At 40.0% G+C, this 14,340-nt stretch overlaps 2 protein-coding genes across 3 annotated transcripts in view; one reads left to right on the top strand and one right to left on the bottom strand.

The window, feature by feature from the left end:
* LOC135497908 (uncharacterized) overlaps positions 1–14,340 on the top strand; it is a 217,425-nt gene that overhangs the window by 6,639 nt on the left and 196,446 nt on the right. The window lies entirely within an intron of this gene.
* LOC135498389 (uncharacterized) lies at positions 1,502–13,025 on the bottom strand. Of its 2 annotated transcripts, XM_064788646.1 has the most exons (4): positions 12,941–13,025; positions 11,366–11,391; positions 6,185–6,443; positions 1,502–3,809 (listed from the first exon to the last, which is right to left on the bottom strand). In XM_064788646.1, exons 3-4 carry the CDS (start codon positions 6,425–6,427, stop codon positions 2,748–2,750), a joined length of 1,305 nt encoding a protein of 434 aa, XP_064644716.1. In that variant the 5' UTR covers positions 6,428–6,443; positions 11,366–11,391; positions 12,941–13,025; the 3' UTR covers positions 1,502–2,747. The 2 variants fall into 2 exon arrangements, 1 of the variants encoding a protein (XP_064644716.1); XR_010449043.1 differs by lacking the exons at positions 11,366–11,391; positions 12,941–13,025 and having other exon boundaries at positions 1,502–5,580; positions 6,185–6,519.

A 14,340-nucleotide genomic window follows, 5' to 3' on the forward strand; every position in this document is an offset into this window, starting at 1 on the left:
ATAATTGACTTTGAAATAAGCTCAAATGCGTAGAAATAAGTGTCGATGTCCGACTGTCACGTGAATAAAACGTCATCAATATCTTATTCAAATGACCTTGTGAGCTATAAATAGTAACGTCGCGGAATGCTATTTCTCTGATATAACTTTTGACGCTCTTGTGATTTCCTGTCCGTTTAGAACTGTGCTGAATCCTGAAATTCTGATGTGTCTTTGGCGCCATATTTTCCCTGCCCTCCGCTTACCTGATCGGTTGCTTTTTCAATCGAGTGTTGGAGGGCCGTATATCTGCAGGCTGGATATTAATGGTGCGAGGCGATACCCGGCCGAGGTCAATAGCGTATCCAGTAGTCATGCATCTTCATTGGAAAGGAGTAACGTGCGGGTTGTGATTCATTGCATTTTCGTCATGGTTGAAATAGATAGTCGTGTTTATCGAGGGGCTGCACAATAATCATTAGTGAGGCGTTACTTCCACCGTGATGAAACATTGTCCTCCTATTGTATTTCTTGAAGCCAATGACATCAAATTTTAAAAGGATGATGTCTAATCTACTGTAAAATATCAATATCACTTTATATGAATTATCCACGCCCTCCTGGGACCTCCGTGTCCCATGAGTAGCCTCCGTCGTGACATTCTAACCACGCTGTCTATAACAATGATGAAGTAGGTCAATCGCGCAGAAACGCACTACGCATTCCAGAGTTCGCTGCACATTCTTTAGTGCGGGGGTAACTACGGGCTGCTGAATCGAGGAGGTGACACTGATGTAAAATGTCCAGGAAGGGTTAAGGAAGAAGGAGAAGGAACCACGGGCCCTGTGTGGGACAAATCCCTTCAGGATCTCTGCAGATTCCTGACACCCTCTAATACCTAAAACTCTTTTACAATATTTTAACCTCTCACTGACTGAGTGACTCTTATTCAGTGGCCAGTCGTCGGCCTACGGAAGGCATATACTATACATATCGTTGGGAAATCTCTTTGGCCGTCAAGAAACAACCTCTTTATTCGGATCGTGGAAGTCAATCAACGTATACCGTGTTAACACTGATAAACTAATCCTGTCTTGCAATACATTATCCCCATTGAAATTAACGAATATATTCTGAAGCCAAATGGCCGAGCTGACGACTACCTGTAAGTACTGTAATACATTTTGATAGTTTATTTCTTATCGCATTCAACATTCGGTTAAGTAGATAACTATCCCACTTTCATAGAACAACAATGTAATATTTTTTGCAGCCCGCTCGCCCTTTTGAAAGTCAAAAGTGTTCATTCTTGAAAATGAATATTGAAATTTAATTACCCCGGCATTTTTGGAGATTCTCAGTCCACCAGCAATAGCTTTACATTGTTTTAGGGGTTATCTGGCAGCATGCTGACCCCAAAACATCATCAGGCTGCAACAGGTACCCTAATCACAGTAAAGTTACTTAGTTATAGTCCCGAGTATGACTGGCGCGAGTGGACAAAATTCAGAAGTATGCCACGGCATAAAAAGGAATTGTAGTGCACCATAAATCAACCAATCAAAACATCGGATCGCGTGAATTATGCTGTGGCAGAATTCAGAATTATGCCACGGCATAAATAGGAATTGTTGTGTGGCATAATTAGACCAATTAGAAAGTGGCAATCGTTTATTTATGGTGCGGCATAAATCGTACTTCCGTCCACAATTCCTATTTATGCCACGGCATAATTCACGAGATCCGAGGTTTTGATTGGTCGATTGATGGTGCACCACAATTCCGATTTATGCCGTGGCATAATTCTGAATTCTGTCTTCTCGCGCCAGCCATACCCGAGTGCCGGAATATTACTGTATCATCGCCAAACGAGCATAGCAAAATAACCTCTCTTTCAATAACCACTTTGCTGCATTTGACACTTTTGTCGTATGATGTCATTTTCAGGGTGGCAGCACCCTTTATTTTGGCGAAGATTCTACTACCACGAGTGTCTTACTTGCAAACTGTTCGTTCGATATCAGGGCCATTTAGAGGCAATTGTGTTGAACAGTTGTCGAGTAAACTGCATTGGAACTTCGAACCGCCTTCAATGAGAACTGGCCATTTACACATCCATGCTTGTCGAGAGGGCCTTATCGACCTGAGGTTATTCTCAGAGCTCTTAAAGTGTTGTCGTCTTGTATGGTATTAAGTGAGCTTTGAGTGACTACATATATTTGGCACCACTCGCTTCAAATTTGAGTACACTATGCCATTTTCGGGTTAATGTAGGCCAAATCAAGTTGGAAAAAGTTTGCGATTCCTGAAGCCGTCAAGGATACGAAAGGGTGAAGGTCTGCGCGCATCAAGTGTGAATCCTCGCTCTCACAAGGATGAATATCTTGGTAAGAGTCTTGTAAGATTCCTAACCGTCTCAGTTTCTTATAAGGGTCATGCAGGATTTTTGTTTTAAGACTTTTCCATTACGATACACAATTTTACAGCAACACATCAATGGCAAATACACAGAAGGGCCATGACGCCGCTGTTCATGATGATGATGAAGATGATGATGATGATGATGATGATGATGATGATGATAATGATAGCAAGTTCTTTGCTATCAATTATAGACTCGCAAGAACTTGCGTTTTAGAAATTAACCTCTTTGTTGATGGAACCCATTTCTGTTATTCCAAAATATGTTAAACTTAATTTAACAAACGTGAACTTGGCTCTTTTTGCGATTCCATGGCGGTATCGGCTGAAACCTTTTATCAGACGACTCACTTAACCTGTGTGAAGAGTTCAGAATACCTAAATATTTTCCTTGTTTTGTCTCTGCCGCTTTGCTCAACAGAAGCTACTGGCGAAACTATATCGCCATTACTGAGCAATAGAATGATGAATAGAGTAGTATCTTCATTGAATTCACTTTCCGAACAATGAATATAAAAAATTGTTACCACGTTAAACCTTTTACAAAACAACCGTTTGATTATCAAAGGTTCCATTGGCACACAGAGAAGTTTAAACATCTGAACGAGAATCGCCTTGCATAATTTGGTAAAGCTGACTATCAAAACTGTTGATTGCTTTGCGTGAAAATCCTTTGTAGTCTTATGTTGTTGTTTCTGAATCTTGATTCTGAACGTTTGTTGTGGGTGGTTCGTCCTCGGTGGGAACTTGTGACTAATGGTTAGAATGCCCTCTCGTTCACCATGAGGATGAGAAGCCACAATAATTACCTCACGGTTTTCCGTGATGTATATCGGGGAAACTGGTGCCAAGCCCCTGTGCAACCGATTCCCTGCTGAAACGACCATCTCTCCGTGGCGCCATGTTATATTAGACACGAGAACATCCATTAGACCAGCTTCATCTTTACATATAAACACCGCTTTGTCAAGATATATAGCTGGCTCCTGAATCCCATCCGCAATAAAACAAGGGTGCCCCCTGGGAAAAATTATCGGTCTTAACTGGCCCGTGACAATGTCAAACAACTGGAGTATGGGTTTATTCCGCGGTCCGATTCGTTCACTATCCAGAAGAAGGAGCTTCATATCATGGAAGAAAGACGCTTGATTCTCGCATTCCACTGACAAGGCAGACAAGTTGTTAACAAGCCGATAATCCTGGGGCCAGTAATTATGTTCTACTAATTGGTAAACAAGAATTGCTGTTAACTTAGTAACGTATTTGTCCTTGAATTTGTGGATGAATACAATAGCATCAGAGTCATGATCATGGAGATAAACCAAGTGTTCATTTTTTGCTAATACGGAAGAGACAGCAGGTTTGAAAGGCAGGGTGCCGCGACGCTTAAACTTCAGTACAGTTTTTTCCTGGAAGAGTAAATTGTATCAAGCTTGTTTGATGGTCAATGGTATTTGCTCTGATTTTATGATGAAGATCAAAATCATATTGGTTCAGATACAATAATTTGAGTGGCATAAATAACAATTCTGGCACCTGCCACTAGCAAACATTTATCTGCAATAGAAGACTCAAATCATGCGAGAAAAGTGCGAAGAACAGTCCTGGTGAAAAACGAATTAGATTGTACTACCATTTTATAACACAATACTATACCCTCCTCCGGTACTGTTGGATGGTAATAAGTATGAATTTCTGTGTGAGGTCATCTTTTTGGAGGATAAACGCTACCATGATATCTTGATTCGGTCTCATAGTATCAGCGCCATAGACTCATTTATGAAGCAAATTCATCAGTAGTAATTGAAATCGGAAGAATTGGAACAGCTTTAAAATTACTCACAAAATTGCTTCACAAAATTGGATTTCAGGCCAAAACTACTGCACCGAATCGATATATCTTGTAACTGTTTCATGTCTAATGGTTGCTCGTTGTGTTTTTGAGTCACAATATAACACCAACGGGCTCATAAACATCCCTAGATGACCACCTGCCATGCATGACATTAATGCTCCCACAATCCTCCTTCCTCATGTTGACAGTCGAGATCGGATCATTCTCTAACGCTTGTTCTACGCAATAACATTTTCGTATAGTTTCGAAAACCTGACGGTCCTAACGGTACTATTGTGAATAAACGGAACTGGTTCAATCAGGTTGCCAGTATGTTGCATTAGGATTTGCCTTTCGACAACACCTAGGCGACCGTTTTTGATTTGATAATGGCAGTTAATTATGACTTTCACCTCTGTACAAAATATATATTTCTTATACCAGGCATGCGCGGGGATGCGTATACATGCAATATTAATAATCTTGATGACAATTGGTTGCATCCAATATTCGGATGAAAAAGCTATCAAAAACGATGACGGCTTTACATAATAAGCGAGTAGAAAAAGGTTGTATTGAAGTGGGTCATGGAATGTTCTCGGCGACATCGCTGAGTTGACATGACGAATTCTTATTCCCCTGGGTAACATTTCTGAGCAGATAATACTGCCATCTTGAATGCGCTGTATGTACATGGCAGGTTTTCGTGTATGCCAACTGAAGCCAGAAGAAACAACACATTGTCCCGGTCTCCATGTTATATTGAATAAGGTACTTATATATTCCCTCTTCAAATTATCAAAACAGGAAATCAACATATGATCCTTTGTAATTTGTGGGTCCAGCATTTGTTTACATTTTCTTGGACTCGAACATGGATGGACCCGCGGAAGGTAGAAATGTGTTAGATTGCCGGTCATTACGTCAAATGGTATAATAACATACCTCGAGCGGCCTCTCCTTCCAATATTATCTAGAAATATCAGCTTCATGGCACACATTCGATAATGCTTCTTCACATACAGACCCACGGATGTGTTCTGAACGAGTCGGTAAAAGTCGACCTCAAATCGGTAAACAAGTATATATCTCATCTCAAATACTAGCTTATGTTTGAATTGATTAATGAATATGATTGACATCGATTCCTGATCATACAAGTATGGCATGTATTGATCTTTAGCCACCGTGACCGAGGCTGGCGGTTTGAACAACAGTCGGCCACGAAGCACGAATTTTTTTACATTCTTTTCCTGGAAAACTATTTAAAATGTGACAAATAACTTATACCATACTGTGTTGAGCTCAGTCACAATGTCACTTAATGGTGTGAATTCAAAATTAAGCTGCGCAATAGAAGGTTTGACAGTAGATAAAAACAAATAACATCATCGACATTCAAAAATGGTCAAGTTGTTTACCGATGAAGTCAACAAAATGAAGAAGATTATTTTCCTATTTTGCGTGCGTTAAAAGATCGAGCTTTTCGACCCACAGAGCAAATGCTTCTACACTGTGCAAGCGTTTGATCGTATGAGGCGAATGAAAGTACTTGCTTAGTGCTCTAATAAAATGCCCACGTTCACGATTGCAAGATATTGAACTGAACCTTACAATACATTAAGTTTCTCGCCTCTGTAAAGTTGGTCACTAGGCTACTGGTCCATATACACATATTTTAAAAACATCCCCAATTGGCCCATAGATGGACGAAATATTGAGGCCACAAGCTTCCGCTTGTGCCCTCAATCTTTTGGCTTGGATTGTTCAACAGACTGAGTTTGATGTCGAAGACAGCGACTACAAATATGACATTAATTGGTAATGAGATACATTCCAGTTTTTAACCTCAGTGACAAAGGTAGCCTCGACTAACGCAGCAGGGCGTGATATCATTAACTGCATTCGGTTACAGTGGCCAGATCAACCATTTGTCTTGAACAATCTTACCATGATTTCGTACATAGCGTATCCTGCTTTAATTTCAACCTCCTCCTTCTCCATACACGTTGCCCTTTTCTCACTCTGATAACAATTAAATGTCCTACCATTCTTATAGACGTTAATAGTCGTGCAGTTGACAAGCAAGAAACAAACCAGAGCACATTCACAACGCGACCGCAGTTCAATACTAACTGTTTGGTCAGCGAATGTTCTGTCATTTATCAACCGTTCGTATCTTCTGGACGGCATACTATATTTGTATTACCTGTAGCAAATGACTTGTTTCACAATGCTGCAGTTGACAGTCGATGAACCGTTTTGTGATGAACCGACCAATGCAGATACTTGCATTAGTGAGAAAAACGACGGAAACAATAAATTATTGTTTCTGTCGCTTTTCTCACAAATGCATTAATTTTGAAGGTCCTTTAGGCTGACGTTACATAGGAATGAACGATTCACTTGTCACTCTTTATGCGCGACACCTCACGCCTCATCATTCACTCCTCACTTTTCATTCCTCATTTTCCCAACGTTACACAGGGTTCACATTTTACTCGTTCATTTGTCACTTGGCATTTCACGGGTGCGGTCATCGACTCCTCAGAGGACGAAATGCTTGCCATGTTGCTGTTTTTGATCAACGGACAAACTTTCTTTGTAATCGTCCATCCTGTTCCTGAAAAATTCAAAGAAATCACTTGAGACTGTGTGTTTTGTATTTATCTTGTTTATCCCCTCATTTCCATGGAAGTACTATCGCATTAAATCGGCAAATGTTGTATGTGCTGTAGTAATTCGAGAAAACTCCAACAAGACAAAATACTCAAAGCTGTTATAGGAAATCTTCCCTTGACAGTCAAAATACGTCCTGCCTCTGGTCCGGTTCACTTCACAAAAAAATGAACATGTCCATTCTTTGATTCACGCATAAACTTGATGACCTCACGCCAGAAATTAAATGAAGCGAAGCAAAGTACAAAATGAAAGCCTCTGTAACAGGGCTCATTGAAAATACCTTGTTCATTCTTGGGTTCACCAATGACCCGTAAATAATGCGGCGTGATCGAGGAGTGAAAAGTGAATGTCTATGTAACGTCTGCCTTACATCTGCAGACTTTCCTTATCCACATATAACAACTCGCACAAGTTGGTCTATCTCAATTTCTCTGATATCACTTTTGACGCTCTCGTGACTTCCTGTCAGTTTAGATCTTTGAGAACTGACATTCAGAAACTGGCACCTTGCTTGGGAGGGAGAAGAACGGTCTAGACGATCCAACTAAAGTTATCTGAAATTGATCTGAAACGTATGATGAATCTTTAGTTAGGATAGCATTTACGCACCATAGTGTACGCCCTCTTTAAGGAAAGTATATGATTTTACGATAAAAACCTAGAAAAAATGTGTTATTGCTAGTGTAAGCGTGACGATGTCTCACCTCTTTGTTATTAGCTTGATAACAATGAATACATTGTCTATTTAAACCGTCCATACCCTTTTAGGTACTGTGTGTGCCTTGCGAATAAGACATAATACATGCCAGTTAAGAGAACAATAGTTTGCATAAAATGGTAATACTAGTAGTCTGTAAAGCGAGAGTACGCAACATGGTGACAAAATCGCACCAAATGTATCCAATTCGAAACAAAATAGTGTGTCTGAAAATTTCTATCTTTTACGAAGTTTTAAAACTATATCATCATTATTTCCCAAAACATGACTATTGTAGGGTAGGTGATAAAGTATTGAATTAGTGAAACCTTGGAAACACTGATAAACCTTGGAAACACTCCTTAAAATGCATAAAAACATGAAATAATGCCATTCGAACCTAACGTGGTTACGAATCAACATTTGGAGCTTATTCTTACATGATCAGATCGGAATTTTATGGTAATTTAGAAATCTGTCGCATATCCGATTCAATAGTCTATATTTTAAAACAACCCAGTTGTACCTCGCCTCCAGTGTACAGTACTGATCTCCCAAATATGGGAAGACACGCCCACCACACACCCATAATATGGACCAATAGCGCTCCGCTTATAAATACGCCACCACCACGCGGGGCCTTTTCGATCAGACGAGTTGCTTGGGAAGTTGGGGGCCTGTCATGCATTATGCATGGATAAGGTTGACGACTATGTCTAGGCCTAATTGTCTATGATTGACTGATATTTTATAACAAACGATGAATAAAAGAAGCCTAGTCATGTATGTTTATTACCAAAGTTTGCGGATGAAAATTTCCTTCGCCGTGAGCGATTTCTTACATCTTCCAGTACGCATCGAGGGATGCAGAGATCTTTGTGACGTCACCAGTTCTAAGCGGTTTTTTTATTCACGTGTGTGTTTGTCCTATGATCTCGTGCATCTAGTACCGAGCATAATACTTTATCGTCTATGGAATACAAAACAATCATAAAAACTAATTTTTGCTTCCATTGAAGAGAAATAAAATATTTTAACGACCACAGCGCATTGCCAATTGATGACGTCATCCTCCACATTAAAAATGTTGGCTTCTGAACTAACTGGCAAATTGCTATCAATATGAATATGAATATGAATATTTATTCGACCAACAAAATTTACAAGGTGCATTAATGAAATACATGATATTGATTGTGGTCGGGAGCAGAACAAGACCAGATTGGCCGCTTAATGCCTGCTCCCTTATGAATTACATGTAGTACAATGTTAATTATTATATACAGGATTTACAATTTAATTTACAAGACAGTTCTATTTTACAGTGAAGGAGTGAGTAATAACAGTTATAAGACGAAAAAAGTTTAACGAATGTCGCAAACATAGCAGTTGCGAATTTGGCACTTTTTATTATAGGAACCCAAAATTTCATTTTTGTAGTATGTTGAAAAGGATTTTAAGCTAAAATTTGAGTGGAGTTTGTTTAGAGTTTGTTTTGAGAGAGAATTATATAATTTAGTTAAACTGTATCGTGGTGTCATTTTGGCATATTCGTGTCTTACATTTGGTATTTTAAATTTATCATTAATTCTTGTGGGATAGTTATGAACATCACTGTTAAATGAGAAAAAATTGTGCATGAAGTACACTGGTAAATCCTTTTTTAAAAATCTATAGAGAAATTTTATTTCAATTAATTTGTGTAAGTCCGGTAGTTTGAGTAGTTTCAGCTTTATGAATAAAGGGTCAGTGTGACTAATAGGATGACTGAGAGTAATGGCACGAATAGCTTTCTTTTGTAATTTTAAAATTTCGTTGTGATCATAGCCCCAAGATAATATTTGATAGTTGAGATGAGCAGAGATAAGAGAGTGGTAAATCGTTATTAGAATTTTCTGTGGAATAAAATGTTTTAAGTAATTGATAATGCCGGTTGCCCTTGATATTTTTTTTGAAATATGATTTATATGTGAAGTCCAAGTAAGATCCTTATTTATAAGTAATCCAAGGAAGTTAAACGATTCAACACATTCGAGTTTCGTGCCTTCAATTTGTAAATCTAGGATGCCATTAAAAATTTTGTGTGTTCGTTCAAAGATCATAAATTTAGTTTTTGAGATATTTAAAGATAATTTATTTGCTTTTAACCAGTTTGCTATGTTTAATAGCTCGGTGTTTAATATGTGGTTTACCTTGGTAGAGAAAGAATGTAATTCGCTAAGTGAAGTTGTATCGTCCGCAAACATTATAAAATTGAAGAATTTACTTGCTTTGTTTAGATCATTGATGTAAATGGTAAAAAGGAGAGGCCCTAAGATCGACCCTTGGGGTACACCCGTTTTAATGACAGCATGGTCGGAGGTGTAACCAGAGAAATCAACATATTGACGTCTGTTGGATATATAAGTTTTCATGAGATTTAGAGCAGAGTCAGTAAGACCGTAAAGGCTAAGTTTATGTAATAAGATATTATGATCCAATGTATCGAAAGCCTTGGACAGATCCATAAATATGGCAATAGATTTCTTGTTGTTATCCAAGGTTTTAGTTATTCTATCAATTAACTCTGCTGCGGCAAGGTCTGTTGAGTGTTTTTTTCGGAAACCATATTGACTTTCAAAGATCATTTTGTTGTCGACGAGATATTTAGTGAGTTGATCATGTATGATTCTTTCATAGATTTTTGAGATTGATGGAAGAAGGGATATTGGCCGGTAGTTGTTAAATGAATCTTTTTCCCCTTTTTTAAATAACGGAATAACTTTTGCTATTTTAAGATTGTCTGGGAAAATGCCTGATTCAAGAGAGCGGTTTACTAAAGCTGTGACAATGTCAAGAATTTCAAATTTGCACATTTTTAAGAGTTTAGTGGATATACCATCCCAGCCACTGCTTGGTTTCGGATTTAGATTGTCAATTACTTTAGCATTATCCAATCGGTTTATTTTCGTAAATTGAAAGGTCTTATCTCTTTGATTATCAAGGTAATGTTTGAAATCAGTGGTGATAGGCTTTATGTTTTTTGAAAGTTTAGGACCGATATTTACAAAGAAGTCATTAAAACCATTGGCTATAACTGTTTTATCGGTTGTTTGTACATTATTTACACTGAACGAACTTGGTATTTGTTCACCCTTATTGTTTGATTTTTTCTTTATGATCGAGTTTATATTTGACCAGGTTTTTCTGCTGTCATTCGCACATTTGTTGAATTGCTCAGTGTAGTATGACCTTTTTGCTCCATGAATGAGTCGTCTTAGAATCTTATTATAATTTCTGAGTTGATTATGTCTTGTTTCATAGAGTTGACAGTTTCTTGGAGTTCCTTTAGTCCAATAAAGTCAGCTGGGACGAGACTGTCAGTTGGGAGGGTATAAATCGTGGAAGGAACGCACCCGATTTCCCGCGCTATTTGCACAGTGATTCCATGGTTTACATTGAATATTACAAGGTTTATCAGTGTTTCCAAGGTTTCACTAATTCCATACTTTATCAACTACCCTATTGTATGGAAAATGCCCTTGATCACTTATTTCTTAGTACACTTCTACATGGGGAAAAGCTAATGCTTTGTGTAGTTACAGTTTGTATAAACATGTGTACATTGTCATGTACATTTTTGGGTTTATTTCGTTTCGGTACTTTCCGACTATTTTTATGATGAATATTCTTGATCTGTTACAAGTTGTCACAATTTTGGGTACTATAAGCTCCCAAAGAACAAGCCGAGGCGAGGGCTGATGGAGACTCACCGGTTTGAGAGGAAGATTTACTGGTGCTGAAAGATGGATGTAAAAATGAAAAGTCAGTACAGGGAAAATATGGTAGTACCAACGATGCAGAGAAAACATTCATTCGGTGGTACAGACAAATACCAGACCCATGTGGGGGTGGGGGGTGGACCATCCAAGAAGGATCTTCGCAGATTTCAGTTGGACGATAAGGATATCGGGCCAGTGCTAGGATAGGAGGAATCCAGTATGCGACCTTATACAACCAGGAGGTTTGTAAGCTAGGCCACAAGTCATTATTGGAATCTTTGGAATTCATTAGAGGTTCGAGAGGGAGTATTGTATCATAAGTTTAGAAAGAGGGATGATACTGGAGAGTACACCCATTTTGTTGTTCCTACTTGTCTCAAGAGTGAGATATTGAAACTTATGCAGAACTCTACGTGTTTGATGCTCTTCCAATTTTGTTTCAGCTCTTAGATAGAAGAAAAACGCGTTATTCGTTATTTTCAGTACGCACAAGTCCTGGCGCAAAATACCTTTTCCGCCACGAAAGTACACGCCGAGATCCTAGTTCATGTCACCCTACTATACATTTATCGTCGCAGTTGCGGGGTCATCAAGCGCCATCAGCGTGACGTCGGAAAAATCGATACCAGCACCATGACGTCAAGGGGTAGTACGTAGCTCCAGGAAACGCCTTACTGGTGCGCGCGCATCGTTCCGTGTGGAAAGAGTCGATGCGTGGAGAGCTAAATCGGTTCAAATTGGAGTCAACGTCGGCAAAGCGCGATAATTCTATTCAATTCCAGACGATGGCCGCCACTGAATGCGAATACTGTGGACATACCGCGGATGAGTATAGCATACGACGACACATATTTATGGTGCACAATGTGAACAAGACGCCTGAGGGAATCCGAGATGACACCACCCCGAAAACAGACGAGTCACTGCTCTGGCAGCAACGGCAGCAAACACTTCAAGAGTTGTCCGAGGCAATGGCTCAGGCTTAAGCTAGAACTAGGAAGGTTTCACGGAAGGTCAAATGAAAACTTATCCCGTTAACCACGTTAACGCTTAAAGAAACGGAAAGAAGAGCACCCGACCACATATTGGACGTAGATCCGAGGGGATGCAAATCAGAAGTAATGATGGATCTATGTAAGAAGGCCATGGGCATGGTGGCTGCCTTCGTGTAGACGCATGAAAACAAGAGACGGTGTCACAATCTGTTGTCCAAGCAACTCATGAAGAACAAGAGACGGTGTCACAATCTGTTGTCCAAGCAACTCATGAAGAACAAGAGACGTTGTCACAATATGTTGTCCAAGCAACTCATGAAGAACAAGGGACGGTGTCACAATCTGGTGTCCAAGCAACTCATGAAGAACAAGAGACGTTGTCACAATCTGTTGTCCAAGCAACTCATGAAGAACAAGGGACGGTGTCACAATCTGGTGTCCAAGCAACTCATGAAGACGAGAGACGGTGTCACAATCTGTTGTCCAAGCAACTCATGAAGAACTAGAGACGGTGTCACAATCTGTATTCCAAGCAACTCATGAAAAAGAAGAGACGGTTGCACAATGTTACCTCAGCCCACAATGATGCGATATCCTGCCCGAAGAAGGAACTGGACTACGAATGCGATCCAGAATCAGAGATGGCGAGCAATCCAACAGCACCTAGGCTTAAATCTGTTGCCAAAGTACGGAGTCACAGCCCGCGGATGGGGACTCCACCAAGGTGTTACAGCCGTTAAAGGAGTTGGCATCCGGTTTACAGGCGAGACCACCATCACAGAGGGCAAAGTCACTGCAGATCCCAGGGCGCGCAGGACTCGAGCCGCTACAGATGCCATCGACACAGACTCCAGGAGAGAAGAGAGAGCGCGGTCTCCGATCAGGCCGGGATTCAGAGATTTAGAGGTGATTCAACACAGTCCAACCCTTGGTGGAAGAAAGAGAAATTTTAAATCAGATGTAAATGAATGTGGAACATCTATGTCAAGAACGGGTGACCAAAGTGGTATTAAAAGCTTTCTTTTCTTTAGATAAATAAGTCATAATCTATATCATAATACTATAAGGCGGCTCGCTAAAGTGCCATTTGGGGGTCGTGTTTCGTCTCGAAATTTTGCGCGTTTGCAGGTGATATGTTATCCTGATGCAACGTCATGTTTATTTTCGGAAATTTACTTCAGCGGAGCAGTAATGAGGGATTTTTAATCGGACACGGTCAATTCTCCTTATCACTCACGGAAGCCAAGCCATTGCTGTTTAGTTATGCAGGGGATTAATGAATCACCTGCACTCCCTGTGGGGTGACTAACACTACCTGTTGAACGGCTGGCTGTAGGGGGATGATTGGAACAGCCTGTACACGTGTTGACCTGCTGAACCAAGGTTAATGTTATTTTCAATCCACGATTGTAGGTCACCTGATCTTCGAGATTTCGCGGGAAAGAAATTGTAAACAAACGCGTGTGTGCAGTTCAAATGTAAACAAAAATGTATTTTGATACTTTTGGTTGCTGGACTTGGGTTTTCCCGCAGTAAGGAGCTGGGGTCAAATTGATGGTCTATCGTATATTGGTACTGTATTAGCCAGAGCTAGCCCTTGATTATGAAGGGATTTTCAAAGGTATGTTTATGTGCTCACCACAGCTTTCAAAACTTGATGTATCTGAAGAGGCACTCTGAACTTGGCATGGCCTTATCAAGGAGCTGCTCACGGTGCTGAACTTCTAGCTTGCCTGTCGACTAAGTGCCTTGCCCGAGATCATGCTACATGTAGGAGGAGCACGCATTTTAAAGTTTTAGTAGTGATAGTGCAATTGGTCCGAGCCATTTGGAGGCCGACATGTGAAGGGCTATCTGGGTTCTCCGTCATCTCCGTATAAAAAGGGGCATATTGCTGACTAAGGAACGAGGTATATTCACATTGCCTCATCATCTCATTCGGACCAATTGATTTACTTTTATATGCACGCA

Source organism: Lineus longissimus, chromosome 13, assembly GCF_910592395.1.
Source record: "Lineus longissimus chromosome 13, tnLinLong1.2, whole genome shotgun sequence".
NCBI classification, from domain to species: domain Eukaryota; kingdom Metazoa; phylum Nemertea; class Pilidiophora; order Heteronemertea; family Lineidae; genus Lineus; species Lineus longissimus.

Coding starts and splice junctions, on each gene's coding strand:
- LOC135498389 (XM_064788646.1), bottom strand. CDS start 6,427: ATGCCGTCCAGAAGATACGAACGGTTGATAAATGACAGAACATTCGCT. Junction 3,810..6,184: donor ACGCTATGTACGAAATCATG/GTAAGATTGTTC, acceptor TTACTCTTCCAG/GAAAAAACTGTACTGAAGTT.